The sequence below is a fragment of the Vespa velutina genome, chromosome 1 (assembly GCF_912470025.1).
Source record: "Vespa velutina chromosome 1, iVesVel2.1, whole genome shotgun sequence".
Classification (NCBI taxonomy): Eukaryota; Metazoa; Arthropoda; class Insecta; order Hymenoptera; family Vespidae; genus Vespa; species Vespa velutina.
The window spans coordinates 16906021-16926321 of NC_062188.1; the positions used below are offsets into that span (position 1 = coordinate 16906021).

At 30.2% G+C, this 20301-nt stretch overlaps 1 protein-coding gene across 2 annotated transcripts in view; it reads right to left on the bottom strand.

Moving 5' to 3' along the window:
• Positions 1-1701: 1701 nt before the first annotated feature.
• LOC124956833 (putative uncharacterized protein DDB_G0288537) overlaps positions 1702-20301 on the bottom strand; it is a 44136-nt gene continuing 25536 nt past the window's right edge. The window contains exons 2-4 of one of the 2 annotated variants that reach the window (XM_047513150.1): positions 8840-9032; positions 8045-8204; positions 1702-7729 (exon numbers count right to left, since the gene is read on the bottom strand). In XM_047513150.1, the coding sequence (XP_047369106.1) occupies positions 7413-7729; positions 8045-8204; positions 8840-9031 (669 nt within the window). In that variant the 5' untranslated portion in view covers position 9032 and the 3' untranslated portion in view covers positions 1702-7412. The remainder of the gene's footprint in view (positions 7730-8044; positions 8205-8839; positions 9033-20301) is intronic. The other variant, XM_047513159.1, reaches the window with a different exon arrangement.

Genomic DNA, 20301 nt, shown 5'->3' on the forward strand with positions numbered 1-20301 from the left:
TTTACTAAATTAACTAAATACAAAAATTACAAAATTTGCTAAATATAAAATTTATACGATCTTGATAAAATACAATAAAGAGATATTTTCTTTTGTTTTTTTATTATAAGGATTATTCAGAAAGATAAATTAAATTTGTACTTACGAATAATAAAATGGCATAATTCGGTAGAAAAAAAAAAGAAAAAAAGAAAAAGAAAAGAATTTATATTTTTAATACGACGGAAATCCTAAAGGAAATAAGATGAAGTAATAAAAGAACATATTCCTCAGTCTTCTGTTTTACCATCGCATAATTTGAACCACAATGACGTAGTTGTATCCTCGACTGTAGGTTACTCATCCAATTCTTTTTACCAGTGTGAACTTCGTTTCATCGAAAATGGATGGCGTATACGGCATCCATAAAAGCTTTACTGATCCTATACTCTATGTATACATATATATATATATACATTTGCATACATATATACAAGTATATATATATATATATATATACATAAATATTTACGTACATACGTATCTATGTACTTCAAAATAGAAACGGAAGTTGTTCAGTACGAATTATCAAAAGATTAGCTTTCGATTGAATGACGTAAGTGTAACATTGTGTGGGCGAGTTATGAATGAAAAAGATACGAAGATAGAATTATCTCGACGATTTCCCATTCTTATAAATGAATCAATACGAAAATATAATCCGCCATTAAACGTATTGAATTTTTCAAAATATTCAAAACATTTTTTGTCTATTTAAATATACGTGCATATATTTTAATTTAATTTAATATCTAATAGATCAGTAAATGACCTTTTCTGTTAGTGAAAACGTTTTATTAAACTCTGAAAGTTACAATAGCGGTAGAGTTTTTCTTGGTTTATTATTTTTTTTCTTTTCCTTTTTTTTTTTTTGTTTTTTTTTTTTCTTTTTTACTTGCTGTTTGCTATAGAATCACATATAGGATTACAACATCAGCGTTTCTTTAAGGAGGGGCTATTCACGTGTAACTGACATGGTACATCTCTTTTCTTTTTTTCTTTTTCTTCTTCTTCTTCTTCTTCTTCTTATTCATATCTTTCGCAATGATCGAACGCAGATAATATTATATGTCATGGGAAAGTATATCTTAAATTTTCATTTTACAATCTATATAAAAATCGTAACGTTACCATTGCATTTTTTTTTGACTGCAACAAAGGTAATCCTCAAAAATATATATACATATATTTATATACCTAATAATAAACGAACAAAGTACATCAACTTTCACGTAAAAGCTATACGTTAATAACTTATTTGATAAGACGATGATTAATCTAAAATCCTTCTTATACAAAGCTATCCATGTTGATTATCCGTAAAAAGCCCGGATCGTAGTAACGGAGTAGTTCCGAACTGCATAAGAGGAACTTACAGTACTTTAAAAGAAATATATATATATATATATATATATATATATATATATATATATATGTATATGTATACTGTATGTATAATGCATATATGTATACGTATGTATGTATATACAAAACATTGCGTGCGTATACCTGTATATAACCAGTCAGCGAATGCTATTTCGAAAGAATTGCATATGCATGTATATAATGATTAAAAATAACGATCGAGAGATTGCCTTTCCTGAATCGTTTACTTTCCCTCGTTTTATGCATTTTTTTTTTTTTTTTTTTTTTTTTTTTTTATATATATATTATATACCAGTATTTATGGATTTTTTTGAAATATCGCAAAGTTCTTTATTGTATGTTACTACGATCGTTTCGCGGCAGAGGGAAAGAGTATCTTATTATCACAATATGAATGTTTTTCTTTTTCATTTTCTTCTTGTTTTCTTAAATAAACTCTAAATCTCTTGTATTAGTTGCCATTTTGTATGTTGCCATACCCTGAAAAGGGTATATTAACCCATAATTCTGTACGTTTAACTTAAAATTGATTCTTTTTCTCTTTTTTTTTTTCTTTCCTTTATATATATATATATATATATATATATATATATATATATATATATATATATATTTATGTATAAGAGAGAAAAAATGCTTTGCGAAAAAGAAGATAGGCTCGCATGAAGTACGATTTAGAAACTACAAGATCACGTGAGAGTTCAAGAGAGTTCAGATGACTATATAAGTTGTGTGTTGTGCTTGGCGTACATACTTCCTAGTATTTATTTCTTTTTTCTTTTTTTCTTTTTTTTGTTTTTTAATTTTATCGCTCTACTTTTTAATATTATGCATAAATTACTTCGCATATGGCTTAAGCGCATTCTCACTCAAGAATGAACACTTGGATTGCGTTAGCGAAATGTATAATATATACATACAACGATTTTAACGTTCGCTTTAATTAAAAAATAATTTATGCGAATTCCATTGTTAATCTCATTTATTATCAAACTATCAATCTCTCTTACGTCAAATAAATACATTAGAAAATAATAAATAAAAAGAAGATAAAATTATTAATAATCAAATTGAAAATAACTTCTCACGAATGTTTCTAATCGTCGATTAGCTGTTCTCGCATCTAATCCAAGTATTTTTCGAGAGGAGTCCGCGTACATACGCGGCTTATTTTATTTATCATAGATACAACTTAGAAGTTCTCGTGACACTTTCTCGTCGTGATTCGAAGCCCATTCGAATCTAATTCGCAGAAAACGCTGGGCAGGAGCAATAATTCTATTATAATAATAATAATAATAATAATAATAATAATAATAATAATAATAATCATAGTAATAATGATAGCAATAATTAATATTCTACGTTAGAAACGAACGTTCTCATACTTGCTAAATATAAGCAAACGCAGGAAATATACATATAGCTGTGATGGACGAATATATATATATATATAGACGAATAAATATACATACATATATATATATCGTAAGAAGCGTTTCAAGGTAACTCGTTTGCGAATTATCGAGCGTATAATTATTTTTTGATGACTCTCGACTATAATCCAAAATCTTTTTTATACAAAATTGGAAGAAAAGATTTGATAAGTAGAAAATGCAAATAAGAAAATCGTATTTTTAATCAGAATAGATCTTATAATTAAATATCGGCGAATGGAAGAAATCTATTTTATTCGAAGAAGCTGCGTTTTCATAAGCGTAATTCGTTTTTCTTTTTATTACTCTTCTTTTCTACGTGCTTTGGATCCTGTTTCGAATTAGATATTATTGGCCGTTTTTCAACGTTTCACCTTTCACCCCCTTCTCAACGTTTATACGTAATCGTGGAAGGAACGATAAAACGCATCGAGAAGGGATCAAAGGAAAATACGCCCTTTAAAAAAATTGCATTGAAAACTGCCATTAGAGAGCTTAAATTATCGATACTATGTATTTACACGCGTTAGTTTTCAAACGGAAGTTCGAGTATATGCCGTGTCAATGTTTTTAATGCCACAGCAGTATAGATTTATTATATAGGTAGTATGTGATGATCCTATTTTAGTGTCCATAATCGATATAATTTTTTTGAAAAATCTCAAAGAGAGATATTTTTCGGAAAAAATTTAATGAATTTAAGAGATAGTTTCCTTATAGTTAATTAATTATTATATTATATTATATCGACTCTCTTATCTTTAAGTAGACATTTCTTACTAACTTCAGAAATAACTCATGTTTTATAATAATTAACGCTACGTTAGAGTGTATATGCTCTTTCATCTTACTCTCTCTTTCTCTCTTTCTCTCTCTCTCTCTCTCTCTCTCTCTCTCTCTCTCTCTCTCTCTCACTTCTTTTTCATCTTCTTCTTCTTCTTTTATCAATCTTTTATACGTATTTATATCACTGCACCAGATGGCTAACAATAAATAAATAAAAAATTTACCGTGAAAGACGAATACATGAGGACATTCCCTTGATGAAAATTTCTTTGCCATCTGGCACGTATCGCTTCGTTAAATTACCTTATATGACGTTAAATTTGTAATAACTTTAAGTGGACCCCAACGGTAGTCGAACGTGTACGCCCACGTGATGGGAAAAGTTTTGCTACCGTAATAAAATTTCGAACGTATACATACGATTACGTTCTTACTTAAACGACGATACGAAAAAAGAAAAGAAAAGAAAAAAAAAGAAAAAAAAAAAAAAAGAAAAAAAAAACAAGGAAAAAAAAAGAGAAATTACGATCGATATATCGTTGCGTTAGATACGCGAACGATTCTTATCGATCGTTGGTCATGTAATAATAATTAATTTGTTAAAGCGAATTTGGCAGCGCTTTTTTTAATCGACCCTATCGCCGTTTCACGAGATAGCCACCAATATTTGAATAATAATTAATATTCATTACTTTTGGTACACATGAAATATTTTTCTTTCTTTCTTTCTTTCTTTCTTTCTTTCTTTCTTTCTCTTCTCTTCTCTTCTCTTCTTTTTTTCTCTTTTTTTCTCATTCATTTCTCATTTCGAAACAAATTTATAGTTATGTATTTAAAAGTTTTACAAAAATTTGGACAATATCTCGTCAACGAAAGGATCGATATTTTTTAATCCGACAATCGAATAAATAATACATATATATATATATATATATATATATATATATATATATATATGTATATACTCCTCGCGAATAAAATATGTCTCGTATGTCTTCCCGTCACGCGGGCAAAGATTTATTTTTTTTTCTCCCCTCTTTCATTCCTATCTGCTTAAAAGTATAAATATCCTAATGTTAATAGAGAATTTAAATATTTTTTATTCGAAAGACACATAGATTTCGCATAATGCTGCGCTCGCAAGATTGCTGTATATTCTTATATACCGTTTTTTATTCTATTTTTTATTATTATCCTTCATTATCATTATCATTATCATCATCGTCTCCGTCTTCTTCATCATTATCATCATCATCATCATTATAATCATCATTGTCGTCGTCTTCATCATTATCATTGTCATCATTATCATCATCATCATCATCATCATTGTTATTCTTTTTTTACCCATTTTTTTTCCATTATGCTAAAATTTTAATCCTCGATAAAATAGCATCGAGTTTGAGTGCAAGTGCTGGATAAAACGTATCAATAAATCCTAGCTAAAAGTAACGACACTTATTATTATTATTATTATTATTATTATTATTATTATTATTATTATTATTATTATTATTATTATTATTATCCTCCTCTTAACTCCTGGGTCCCCAACCATTTCCTCGCCCACAATAAAATCTTCATTTTTCTCATTCCCCTTCATCTTTTGTATTTTTACTTTCGTATATCTCCCTTTCTTCGAACATTCTGCTCTCATTCTTCTCCCTATATTATCGTCCTACGTCAAAAATGGGGAATTCGTTTAGTATATACAAGGCTCGTATCTGAAAAATGCGAGCGATGTTGGATGCTTTGTAAGTACGTATTTGTATGTATATATATATATATGTGTGTGTATGTGTGTGTGTGTGTGTGTGTGTGTGTTTGTCTACGCTCATGCGTATTTAAGAATCTCATGTAAAATTTGTTTTTCCCCGTCACCGGCAACCCTCCTCCTTTCTTTTAATAATAAAACGAATAGATAGATATCGACATCTATTTTTGATCCTTCTTTCTTAGTGCTAAATAAAAACACCACCCATGACTCTTTTCCTTCACGTACGCGAATAAATAATCTTAAAGTCGGACGTATGTAAGCTTATTATATCAAACGCTTTGTTCGTTTTTTTCTTTTTTTTTTTTCTTTTTCTTCTTTTTTTTTTTTTCTTTTTTGTTCTTTTTTCCTCGATTTCGTTTCATCGTAAATCGTGAATAATGATAAAAAGAAAGAAAAAAAAAAAAAAAAAAAAAGAAAAAAAAAGTAAAAAATAAAAACAATAAATAGTAAAGTATCAATCGATTGTTCTTCTCAAATTGTACTTATTCCGAAAGACAGAAAATTTGTTTATTTGTTTTAAAATAAAACGGGATAAAAGATTTCCTAACATTTGTAATTTCGAGATAGATACAATAGTCCCGAGATCTTTGAAACAATCGAGCTTAGTAGAAAGAAAGAAATGAAGTATTCTTGTGGAATATATTGGAATATTGGTTTCCAAGATTGGCACGTAAAATCACATGGAATTTATTACCAACTGTCCGTCCAATCTCCCTAACTTATTTTCTCCTATTCTTTCCTTCTTCCTCGCTCTTTAATTAATATCCTTTGTTTCTCTCTTTAGTACCTAATCAAAACGATACACATATTATTCATGCCCTGTTTAGTCTCAAGAGAAAAAAATCAAAAACTTGATTCGATCGTTCTCTCATTTGTTCTCTAATCCTCGCCTAACATACATATGTAGCATGTAGGTACTTGTGCTGAGAAATTAGAACGAATCCTTTCGATAATTCGTATGAGTTCTTTGTGTGTTCTTTTTTTTTTCATTTTTTATATGCGTCTCTACTCTATGTATATGTATATGTATATATATATATATATATATATATATGTATGTATGTATGTATGTATATACATATAACACGCTTTTGTACAGAGATTTCATCGGTTTTGTCAGAAAAAAGTTTAGTCTTTTATAATGGTAACGAGCTCTGTCGTTAATGTACAGGGTGCCCATATTAACCGAGCCATTTCGAATCTTTATTATTTTTTCTTTATTTTTTGTTTTCTTTTTTTGAGATTTCTTATCCCAAACGAAATAATTTCATCGACTCCGTTTATTTAGTTATATCTTTATATATTTTATTATACTTATATATATATATATTATATATATAAGTATCGATCGATCTTAATTATTTCCTATTTCCCCCATCTTGTCTTGCTAAATTATGGCTTACTTTTTAATGAATGAAATTGATCGAAATAGATTGAAAGAACGAGCACCCGATACACTTTACAGAAAAGTGCACTTTCCTCAGTAACGTTAAGTACTGAGTACACGGTACGTACGTATATATAATATGTATAGTATAATTTTATGTATATATATGTGTGTGTATAATATGTATATGCATTATTTATATATAGAAAGTTACAAAAGATAAAAGAATCGAGTACAATGTACATATACAGGGCATCATAAGAGACATCACGATGTCTCGACGGATTTCCTTCTATTACTTTCTAAACATGACGGAGAATCTCTCTCTCTCTCTCTTTCTCTCTCTTTAATATTCTCACAATTTCTATTTCGTTCATACTTCTCCGTTTCACGATTTTTTGTTCATTCATTTTCTCTCTTCCTTGTTCCTTATTTCGTCGGGTCTCTATCTAATCTTCTGTCCCTCTCTCTCTCTCTCTCTCTTTCTCTCTCTCTCTGTCTCTCTTTCTTTCTCTTTCTCGTTCTCCCTCTCTCTCTTTCTATTTTTCTTTCTGTCTCTTTTGTTCTCTGATTGACGCAGATCAGAATTACGATGTAAAGATTAGGCTTCGTCTGGATAAGAGCTTTGCGAGCTACGCTTCTTCTTATGGTTACCGTGATGTTGATGATGATGATGATAATGATGGTGCTGTTGTTGTTGTTGTTGTTGTTGTTGATCCTGATGTTGCTCGGTTCGCATAAGAGCGTCGGTTTCCGGCTGATTCTGATGACCGACTAAAAGGTCGAGAGTACCTCTCGGTACCATCGCCTGATGATGGTGTTCGTTCGTCGGTGGAGGAAGGGGAGTAGCTACGGGTGAATCCGCTGGTAGGGGAACGCAATGTAGGACGTAACATCTTACGGCGGCCAGGATGATACCTAAAAGTTCCAAAGTTTTTCTTTATTTTTGACAAGGATCTTTGTTATGGTTTCATTTGAAAGAATCCTCTAAAAAGTTAAGCAATCATTTTCATTCTTTTTTATTTTATTTTATTTTTTTTTTCTAAGAAAAATAATAGTACCACTAAGAGAGGGATAAAAAATGTATTGTTGTTTCAAAGCTCTGTTATTTGGTGGTCCATTGTTGTAAGGGATCAGAAATTTTTTCATACTTTTTTAAAATAAATTCCAAGAGAAAGCCAAGAGATAAAGCCCTAGAGAGATACAGATTAATCTAACGAAAGATAAACTTACCCAGTAAGAGCAAAGTGGCGCCTGCGATGAGTAAAGCAAGTCTGTGGTCGGTGGTCGTTGCCCCCGGGGCAAGTTGGACAAGACCAACTACAAGTACCACTGCGCCCAATAACAGACACACTACGACTGCGTGCAAACCGGATATCTGCGAATAACGACACTGTTAGGAGGTCTAGCGAATTGTTGAGAGGAAATCAAATTGAATTGCGTCAGGAAACTATCGAAAGATTCCGATGGAATGACGTCTCTTCAACTATTTATTTTCATTTTAATCGAACGTGCTTTGGAAATATTGACAAAAGAGTTCTAAGTTTATGTGTATCGATTGAAATAATATAATAAAGTATCTTGCGTTGAGGTACGTTTAAGTGTATAAAATGATTCACCTCGCATGATCGTTGAATATAACTCTTGTATGCTAAAGGATTCTTTGAAGGTGCTGTTTAATGAAAGTTTTAATATTTTAATCTTTTTAATCGATCTATCTAAAGAAAAAGAGAAAAAGAGAAAGTCAATGCTATTGATTGTTAAACATTAAATAAAATCTAATTTCGTAAGGTAAAATTATAAAACCAATTGTCGATTATAATAAATCATTTAAAAGTAAAATAAAATTTTTTGATACGTGTCAATGATCTCGCTCTTCGTTCGTTCGCCCGAGGAAATATTTTCTCAAGGAAAAAAAGAGAAAAGAAAAAAAGAAAAAAAACAAAAAAGAAAGAAAAAACGAAGACTTTAAATAGGTCAAGAGAAAACGGAAATGTCCTCGTTGTGAAAGATTAAAACGTAGATTACCTTGCCGCAAAGATAAAGCTCTGGAAGCGGATCTAGATGACTATTGTGTCCGTGGGGACTAGGTGTAGGTGGCGAACCTTGAAGGGGTGGCATCCATTGGCCGCCCAAATAAAGCTGACTCGGTCGTTTTAGCCTCTTTTCTTGTCTTCTACGTTCATGGCGTACAGCCACTGCTGGCATGGCCCCGATCATTCTGCAAACGTGTAATCGTGAATAATTACGCTTATAAACACCGATCGATCGGCTTGTCATCGCTCCATTATTGTTTTCTTTTTGCTTTTGATAGGATAAAGAGAAACACGACGGGGAGAGAGAAAGAAAAATAGAGATAGATAGAGAGAGAGAGAGAGAGAGAGAGAGAGAGAGATAGAAGGGGAGAGAGAGAAAGAGAGAGAGAATGCCCACGCCTCTACCATTTTTGAAATGAAAAAGAAAAGCGGAAATGAATCGTTCAACTTGGCAATTTTTCAATTCTACTATTCTACCTTTTTTTTCCAATACGTTTTCTTTTTTCATAGAAAAGACAATGATCGTTTCACATAATAATGTTATTTATTATGTACAGGATATAAAAAAGAAAAAAAGAATGGGATAAGACAAATTATCAATTACTTCGATAGAAAATAAATGTTAATCTCTTCATCGATAATTGAAATTTGCATTGATACTGTCCGTTACGTTTTTTGCTTCTAATACATACCATTACCTGTTACGACTTCAATAGAATTATTACCGAGATGACAAGTAACTATCTATATATCTATATCGAAAGATCGATAATATAACGAACAAAATTGTAATTGGTTTTCAATCGTATCACCGATGTAAAATTATTTATTCATAGTTGAATTGTTATCGAGTGATACTGGTGATGACGTCAGTGGTAATCGATTTTCGCAGTGAACGAAGCAGGGAACGTGGTTTCCTAAATATGCAAATATGTATTTTCTAAATATGAAATGTTTTTATCATCTTGATAAATGTAAACATGCCTATCTACATACTCTGTATAACTGTTCTATAAACCCTATCGTGTGTTCAAACGTTCGAAGACCTAGATATACCGACATAATATTGTACATATACAATATATATATATATATACATACTTATTTGGTATAACCAGCGAAATGCTAACCAACTAATATTCTAAACCAAGATAATAAAAAAACGTGATTATAAAGACTATAAATCGAGAGTAAAGAAAAAAACGATGCATCGTGCGATCGAAGAGACTCGATAAGAGAACTCGGTTGTAAATGAAATTAACGTCCAAACAAAAGAAAAAAAAAAAAAAAGAAAAAAAGAGAGAAAAGAAGAAAAGAAAAAAAGAAAAAAAAAAGAAACATAAAGGAACGAAAAATAAATAAAAAAATAAGAAAAAGGAATTGACCAAGTTGATCCAACGCAATCTGGCCATGAAAATGTTAAAGTAAAACAAAAATGATATTACAGGGATATCTCTTCCGATAATCGTCACGTACATACCTTCCCTTATCAGAATGTCGTTCTCGTTTGTAATGATCATCGGCGTGGAAAGAAAAATTGTACAATGAAATGTTGGATTTAACGAGAGGCGGAAGCGCGCAGGGTAGTTTCGTCGGTGGGTTCGTGAACCGCGAGACGGTATGAACTTTGGTGACCTCTGGTGACCCCGTCGGTCGATACGTCACTATATCCAGCCTTTGCCAGCGACAGGCTCCCCTGGGCGCTCGAAAGCAAGCGTTCGCGAAAGCTTTCATGGGGGTTCTGCACCGTGAAGTAAAAGGGAACCAACTTTCAAGCGTAATCGTCCAAATCATGTCGTTACCTTTTCTCTAGTATTATACTTGCTATCCATTAAGAAATAGTGAATATCAGAATCGATTTATCAAAGAGAGAGAGAGAGAGAGAGAGAGAGAGAGAGAAAGAGAGAGAAGAAAGAAAAAACAGAAGGAGAGAAAGAGAGAGAGAGAGAGGGAGGACGCTGCTGATCGCAACGTAAAGCTCATGACGTTAGATAGAAAAGGAAGAGAGAGAAGGAGAAAAAGATTGAGAGAGAGAGAGAGAGGGGAGAAAGAGAGAGGGAGAGAAAGAGGAAATATCGATTACTGCCTTATACTACTTCGGTTCCGTACAGTTTTGGATTTCAAGCTTGCTTCCTGTCTTCCTATTTCCATCCATCTAAATCTTACGCTGTCATTTATTTTGTACAGAAAACTCGGTCAAAATATTTCATTGAATTATAAAAGCTATTATTATGATAAATTGAACGACACTTCGAGTGGATATTTAAATTATAAAAAAAGAAGTTATAATGTGATCATGATAATCGTCATAATGTATTTCAATTTGATCGGAGGAATGTTGAATATATTTTTTCTTTTTATTTTGCCTTCCTTTTTTCCGAGGTTTCATCGTTCAAACGATGAAATCGATAGAAACGAAAGAGATCAATGTAATAAAGGAAATTTCATTAGTAATATTACAATGTGAAATTTGCATGAGCCTTACGAAAATGAGCACGAGATAAAATCGAAAATCCTAATTATATGGAATACTAATATATCAAAAGGATTACTAATATACCAATGTTCTCTTTTTATTTTATTGATATTCATTGAGGGAACACGTTGAATTTTGATCGAGGAAATATTAAAATTTGTTTTCTTTATAAAAAATATAAAAGTTATTCAAAATAAAATTCATTTGATAATTTTAATATATCTATAATCGAACTATAAAATAAAAATCGTTGAATTCCTTATTTTCAGAAGTATTTCTCTTCTTGGAAAAAATTAATAATCTTTTTGATTTACTTTGGAAATGTCATTAACGGAATAATTATTTTTTCGTATGATTATATTTCCAATATCGACGAATACAATTTTCGTTTTCCCAGTTATAACCAAATCATGATTTATTTTTTCTTTTTTTTTTTTTTTTAAACACACCTACACATTCGTATAACATTTTCACATTTCGTAGTTTACATTTTTTTACTTATTTTTTTTTTTTTTGTATTTTTAATGAAAACATATGAAAAATCTATATTCCATAATATATTTTGTTAAAAATTGCGAGAATGAATATATAGTTAATTAATATTAATTGTATAAAGTTCATCGTTGAACGTGGCAGTATTATAAGATGAATCATTATGAAAATGGCAACATGCTGGATACATGCCATGGAAGTATGAGTCATGCTTTTGCATCTTCCTAGAATCATGTCAAAGGAGATCCAATCGATAGAAAGGGGCTTGTTCATTACTCAAAATAAATCCGTTATCGTTCTTGCGTTAAATCTCGTAATTAGAAAGAATATGATTTCCATAATTCCAAATGAGATTTCAAAAGAGATTTTCCAAGAAAATTATATTCCTATAAGTCTTTATTAAGCCTTATCATCTCATTCGAAAGCTCGAACTATTTGATTATCTGATATACTCAACAAGTTTTATAATGAATAAATAAATGAAAAATTTTAATCTGTAGTTAAATAAAACTTAATAAAGAGAATATTTACCATGATATAAGTTATTATCTTATATAATCAAAAAAGTGAAGCCATAATATAATCGTTGAAATAAATATATACTTATGAATGATAAGTAAGTACATTTTATATATCCCAATCAATAATAAAAAAAAAAAAAATCATTATTTGCCAGTCATCATTTTGTTCATATGCTTGTCTCGAAACGAGCTTTCTCAATTGCTATAGCTATCGCTACGTTAAAGTAGGACAACGGATTTCGAATTTCGACTATGCCGTGTTCCCGTAACGTCACCATCCATAAAGAAATATTTAAACCGAAACAAGCTGGCTTTAGCCGTCTCGGCGCCGAATCAGCAACTACGAAGAAAGAGAATAGAGAGTAGGAAATACTGTTCATGTCAGATTCATTGTTTATTTTTTCTTTTTGTCTCGCCGCTAACCAAAAGAAAACTCATGACTTTCTATCCTCTATAGAAAATATCTTGTGAAGATTTTCATTTACTCCATGTAAAATATCATACAAAAATATTTTGAACGAATCGACCAACTCCAAGTGTATAAACGTTTAGATATATGTATCTTTAAAGTACGCATTCCTCAAGACTGTTGCTTCTCAGCAAAGATTAGTATACCATACTACGGAGAATATTATAGTTCAGGCACTTAAAAAAAAAAGAAAAAAAAAATGGCCCTGTCACCCGAGAGATTTAAGATTGAGAAAGATTAATATTCGCAAAATGTTAATACAACTCTGGTAATTTATTTCTACGGACTTAAGTGTAACTATAAATGAATTATTCAGAATAAAATATTGTCTAGCATCTATTTTCTCTTCACTCCGATAAATCCCCTCACGTTTTGGATTCTATAAATAAAACATTTGAAACATTAGAGTTTGAAATATAAACAGACAAAGATAATATAACGTTCTCGACGAAACTCGTAGGTACTTGTACCAATTATGGTATTTTATCGAATCGTTTATTTAAACTTTAACAAACGAAGTTTGAAAGATATCCATTTGCTTCTTGAAAATATGAAGATCAAGACATACGCGGAAGAAACGTTTGCGATTGTGTTATACGTTTTTCCCATTCGGTTGCCTTCAAATACGAACTCTAAAAGCGAACAAGTTTCACGAAAGTGTTTACATTAAAAGGAAAACCACGTGACGTTGCAAAATACAGCTGTGAAATTTGGAATCTGAAAATACAATTAAGAAATACACTAAACATTCAAAGATAAATAGTTATCTCGAAATATCTTCGAATGAACGATTAGAAAAAAAAAAGAAAAAGAAGAAATGAACGAACAAGTAATTATTATGTTATTAAAAATAATTCTTTAACAAATTTATATTTAAACGTTATTTTTAATATTGACGATAATTCGATCTCGACATTCGATTAATTATCGATAATTTGAAGGTATAAGAAAATGTTTATATATAACGAAGAGAGAATCTCTGAAGCAAACTTTTTTTTTCTTTTTTTTTTCCCTTTTTTTTCCTTTTCTTTTTGTTTTTCATTTAAAGCATTTAAAGTATCCTTCATTAGTGCTCCTTAAAACGAGAATGAGCGTAATTTCCTCTAATTGTCGATAGTAGGTAGTAGTCTCGTATTATCGATAAAAGCTGGAGGAAATTGCAATTAGAACTTTTAGAGAAACAAATCGTTGAACCTGTTTCTTTTTTATTTTTGTCATTGGTTTTTTTTTTCTTTCCTTCCCTTTTTGCCTTTTCTTTTTTTTCTCTTTTTTTTTTTTCTTTTTTTTTATTGAATTAATCATCCCAACAGTGTAAACAAGCATCAAACGAGAAACTCCTATCGTTTCTTTTTTTTTTCTCGAAGACATTAGAGGAAATCTCGTTCATCCTACTTCAGAAGCATTCACTTTGATAATATCAATGCACTTTCTATCGTTATAGTTATAAGACAGTTTCGAGTACGTTACAACGCTCGAAATAGCCAACCTGACACGGATAACGTCAACGTAAAGAAGACTTTAATCGTTCACCCAAAGTGTAATTCACTTAGTTCGTTCTAGATTTCAAATATAATTCCATTTCTTTGCGTTCGATCAAGTACGTCACGAAGACTCTATTAGCATAGTCGCTTTTGGGATGTATCAAAAGATAAGGGAGATAGATACAAGTAGAGAGAGAGAGAGAGAGAGAGAGAGAGAGAGAAATAGATGAGACTGAGGTATATATGGAAGAAGTAATTGAGAAGGTAGATCGAATTGAAGCTTATTGGTCTATCGCGTAAACAACAATTAATCGAGCGTTAAGCCACGAGACAGTTTAATGTTTGAAATTATATCCTAAAGGCATAACGTCAGAGTTTATAGAACGGTTGATATAGTTAATAATAAATTTCAACACGTTCGGTAGGAAGTTCATAATTGGCTTTTTTTAAAAAAAAAAAAAAAAAAAAAAAAAAAAAAAAAAAAAAAAAGATTTACCTTTAAAGATGAAAACGTTAAATATTTATTTAGAATAGAAAAAGAAGGAAAGAAAAACAAAAGGAAAAAGAAAAAAAGAAAAAAAAAAAAAAAAAAAAAGAAAAAAAGTATAATCCATAATACATCATAATTTTCATTATAAACTTGATGTATTTTAAAATTCAACGTTAATCACGAATATTTTCTTACACGATACAAGTATGCCCTTTATTAAATCGTTTTATCATTAGACTTTACATTCTTAAGGAAAGTAAGAGTATTCGAGAATAGTTCATTCGTGACTGAAGTGCCCGTAGTATACGTTGAACATAAAGGTAGTTAATATTTAATTAGAAAAAAAGAAAGGGTGTCGTATTGTTCCATTAGAAGAAGATACTCGAAATATTTCGTGTTTTGTCAATTCGATGTGTGGATCGATTTTCCATAAGAAAAAAAAAAAAAAAAAAAAAAAATAAAAAGAAAAAGAAGGAAAATGTATATATCTGCAAATGTATAAATATATATATATTTATGTATATATATATATATTTATACATCACGATTCGAGAGAAAGAACAACCAAATTACAAAAAAATGGAGCGTTTCATAAAGATTTATTCTCGAAAAAGTCGTGCGTCAAATGTATAAGTGGTACAATAGAGAAATGGCATAAGAAAGCTTATTAATTGCTAATCGTATAGTAATAATTGTAGGTAGCAGTAAATTGCAAATAGTGATGTGATAATATTTTTTAGTAACTATGAGAATGATTACGATCTTTACGGCTCGCTTATCGGCCCTCGATTTTCTCACTTTCTTCTCTTCTTCTTCTTCTTCTTCTTCTTCTTCTTTTTTTTTCTTTCTTTTCTTTTTTCTATCTATCTTATCATTTTTCATACGATAACTTCGTTCGTTTCTCGCTACGATATTAATATTCTTAAAGCTACGAAAAATGAAATCGCTCGATTGATTTTTCTCTTGTCGATCGGTAACACTCGAAGTAGGTACATAAATATTTTATTTAAAGAAGAACGTGCCAAACAAATTATCTCAGTGCATTAAAGTAATCATGAAGATATTGTAAAGTATAAAAAGAAAGTTCTATTGACATAATTTTATTGACACGTATACGTGAATGTGAATTGAATTAAAGGAAGAAAAAAAAAAAAGGAAAAAAAAAAGAAATAAGAAAAATAAAATAAAACAAAAAAGAATTTCCAAGAGAACTAAATCGAATGCAAGAAATTCTCTTGGTAACGCACGATTATGATTTAATTAGCATAATCGATCGAAGAAGTAAAATAAGTTTGACACGTCTACATTAAACTATTGTTTTCTTTCATAATTCATTTTTCTTCTTTTCTTTCTTTCGTTTTTTCTGTGTTCTTGTTTTTTTTTTTTTTTTTTTTTTTCTTTCTTTTTCTCCTTTTTGACTCATTATCGGACTTTTACCAATGATCACGTAAATTCATTTAGTTCGTCGACGAAGAATTTAGAAGTCCGAAAAAAGAAGAAAGGAACAAGAATTCTTTTACGAAAAAATAAGTTCTTTTCTTTCTCATTGAACTTCTCGTTGAACGAAAAAACGTCTCATCGAACGATTATACATACGATACTCTTCTCTTCATCGACGAACTTCCCAAACACGAGCTTGTTATTTTTATATTATATTATTTTTTTTCCCCTCGTAAACGACTCGGAAACATTGTCCTTAATTTTTGAAGAATCGCCTTTCGCCAGTTCGCCTCGGGACAACGAGGAAAGACAAAAGGGTGGATATACGAAGAAAGAGAGAGAGAGAGAGAGAGAGAGAAAGGGGGGGGGGGGGAGAGAGGGAGAGAGAGCATGAGAGAGGACTATCTCCTCAATTTCTTCGAAGATCGATAGATCGTTATGGATCAAATGCACGGAGGAAAAAATTCATAGGCTTTGAAAAATCTTTTTTCTTGTTATTTTTTTTTTCTTGTTTTTTTTTCTTATTTTTTTTTTTTTCTCTTTTTTCTTATCTACTGAAAAAGCTCTCTTTCTACGTCAATGATTCTCAAAGCATGGTCTATACGCTTCTGAGAGTTCCCGGGACTTCTTTCTTAAGATCCTCCAACTATGTTTATAATATTAAAATATAAAAGAAAAAAAAAAATCTATTCTTTAATTTCGAATAAACAAAATCTAAGAGATTACTTTTAAATGGGTATTTATGAAAAAAAAAAAAAAAAAAGAAAAGAAAAAAAGGACAATGAAGAAAAAAAATAAAAGGAAACAATAGAACTGATAAAGGAGATCTGGAACATCAAAAAATTTAAGTATCTCTGTTTCCTCTGTTTTGTTTCGTTTTTTTCTTTTCCTTTTTTTACAAATAAATATCCTTGAAAAAGTATTTATAATGATCGTAAAGATCGATGATTGTTTTTAAGTACATCATTTCAAATCATCCTTGGCAATTCTCAATCAAATGTTTGTACCCATTTTCGATTAAATTAGAAACTCGCGTGATATAAATCCTTCCTAAATGTAATCAGATCGGACAAGACGATCGTCGCACGTTACCGTGTGACTCTGATGGTTTCTAGTAGCACGTATCTACATATGTATGTATGTAGTACGTAGCTACGTATGTAACTACATGAACTCTCGAGGTCAACGGCACGTGACGTCGATCGATTTATCCTACGCTATGGTTCTGTTAGCTTCTAATAACCCGAATAGAAGAGCATAGAAGAGAGTCTTTTGGACAAAAAAACGAATTTCGTAATCGGCTGTGTTTTAATATTTAAAACTTCTAAATATAATCTAAGGTATCTTCTTTCTTCTTCTTTTTTTTTTTTTTTTGGTTTTTCTTTTTTCTTTCTTTCTTCATTTTCTTATGATTTTCTCGTTAAATCGAAAACTTGGCCTTAACATTAAGCATTTGCACCCTTTTCCCTTCTTTTCACTAAACAAACACAAACACACGCATATACATACACATATGTATGAGCACGCATGCACGCACATACACACACACACACACACATACACACACACACATACATACTCATACTCGCGTGCATATTTCTCGACGATCGAACAATCTACGTAATTAAATATGTGTATTTAGATATGTCCGATCTATGTTCTCTCATTCAAAAGAAAAAAAAAAAAAAAAAAAAAAAAAAAAGAAAGAAACGAATTATCGTGTATCCGGTATATCAGTTGTCACGACAAATCGTTTTATTACCGAAAAATGCTTTTTTTTATTATTTCTTCTCGACCATTCGTAACCTTTTTTAAGATTGAATTTAAAAGCCCCGAAGCTTCGCAACTTTTAAATTATGTTCTCCTCGCGCTGCTCTCTTTACTTTTTGTTTTTGTGCTTTTTTATTCTTTTCTTCTTGTTTTTCTTTTTTTTGTTCGTTTTTCTTTTCCTTTTTCTTTTTCTTCTTTTCTTTTTTTTTTCTTTTTCTTTTTTTTTTTTTTTCTTCGTGTTAAATCGAAGTTAACAGCTACGTGGTAATGTAAAGAAATTGTACCACTTATTTTTCGAATACAACTGTACCTCCGATCGACAAATCGGTATGTATACTGATCATAAAGAGAAAAGAGGATACAGATATATTCGTCAATCGCGGAAGAATATATTAAATTGTTGCATTATTTCTATCCTTGATATAATATTGAAGAAAAAGAGAGAGAGAGAGAGAGAAAGAGGGAGAGAGAGAGAGAGAGAGAGAAGAAAAGAAAAGAAAAAAAAATAAAGATGATTGAATCATTGTTATTTACAATTATAATGGATAGCTTATTTCTCATATACTCTGAAGGCAAAACAATTCACATTTTTTTGAAGGGAGAATTCTGACGCATACACGCGGAATATGATAGGAATTATGCAACAATTTAATGAATAATTATATCTATATATACATATATATGTATGTATGCATAAATATATATGTATGTATGTTTGTATACATGTATGGTATATACACAGTATTTTTCGTGCATTTAAAAAATCACTCTCTTTTATAATGTACAGCGATAAAAAAGTTTGTCAACTTGTATAGAATTAGAGCACGATTTTGATCGGAGGGGGGAGAGGGAGAAGTATATAGTATAGATAAACGGCGATACCATTTTTTTCCATTTTTTTTTTGCCTCTCCTAATTTCACTTTTTTTTCCCTCTCCTTTATCTATTTTCCTTGTTTCATTTCAATTCTTTCCCATTTCTCTTATCTTCAAATAATTCATTAGTTTGAGCGAAGTACAGAACTATTATGTACCATTTAAAAATTAAATTATTAAAATTTAATTTAGCAATGTTAGCCTCTCGATCCTGGGAATGCGAGAAGTATCTCTCAATTATGATGAAAAAAAAAAAAATAAATAAATAAATGTAAAATTATAAACTTACCAGAGATGAATATACATAATTGTAAAAAATTACATTCTGTAAATACGTATGTATGTGTTCGCGTACGTACGCATATATTTGCAAATTTCTCGTAGATTGAATTCTATCTTATGGAAAGATATTATTTACGCGTTTCTTCTTATTGAATTTCATGCTAACAGATTTTTATTTTTCCTTTTAGTCTTTTTTTTTTTTTTTTTTATATGACATATTAAAGTACGAAAGATAATAATAATAACGAAGAATAAAGATAATAAATAAAACAAAATGCTTTACCATTGACGTTGAAAAGTTACAAAGAATACGTAACATATCGTGAAAGGCACTTTCACTCAATTGTATCATAATAAACGTATCTATCTCTCTTTCTCGTTCTCTTTTCCTTCTTTCATACATACGTTCTTTCATTCTTTTCAACTTTCTTTACGATTACATTTAATAATATTCCCCCATCGGTCATTGCAAGAGCGTACAAAAATTGGAATTGCGTAGGAATGCAAAAAGTGGAGACACCTTAATTTCTAATAAATGTATAAGAGTGTCTCAATTAAAAAAGGTACAGGTGTATATAATACAATAATATAATATAATGTAATATAATATATATATATGTAATATATATATATATATATATATATTTACATTTACAGAGTAAGATTCTTCGAAAGAACTATAAATTAACAATTTCTATTTTTATTCGTCTCTCTGCCTCTTTTTTATCTTCTTTTCGTTCCCTTTTTTTTTTTTTATTACTCTTATTACTTTCCCCTTCTCTTTCCTACCCTTCCTTTCTTCTTCTTCCTTCGCTTCATTGTTGCAATTAATTCTTCTTCTTCTTCTTTATTTTTTTTATTTTATTTATTTTTTTTTTCTTTTTTTTTTCTTTTTTTTCTTTTTTTTTTTTTTTTTTTTTTTTTCATTGGATCACAGAATGGTAGCGCCCGAGCGTGGCAATATTCTTACCTAAGACGTCAGAAGACGATCCGAGGATTGGCGATAAGGTGAAACAAGAAAATAATTTTATTTTCGCGAATGTTATCGTCGTACTTATGAAACGGCGATGAAATTTTTATTTTTCGATCGGCAAGGATGAAAAAAAAAAAAAAAAGAAAACAAAGGGAAACGAGAGAAAAAGAAAAGGAAAAAAAAAAA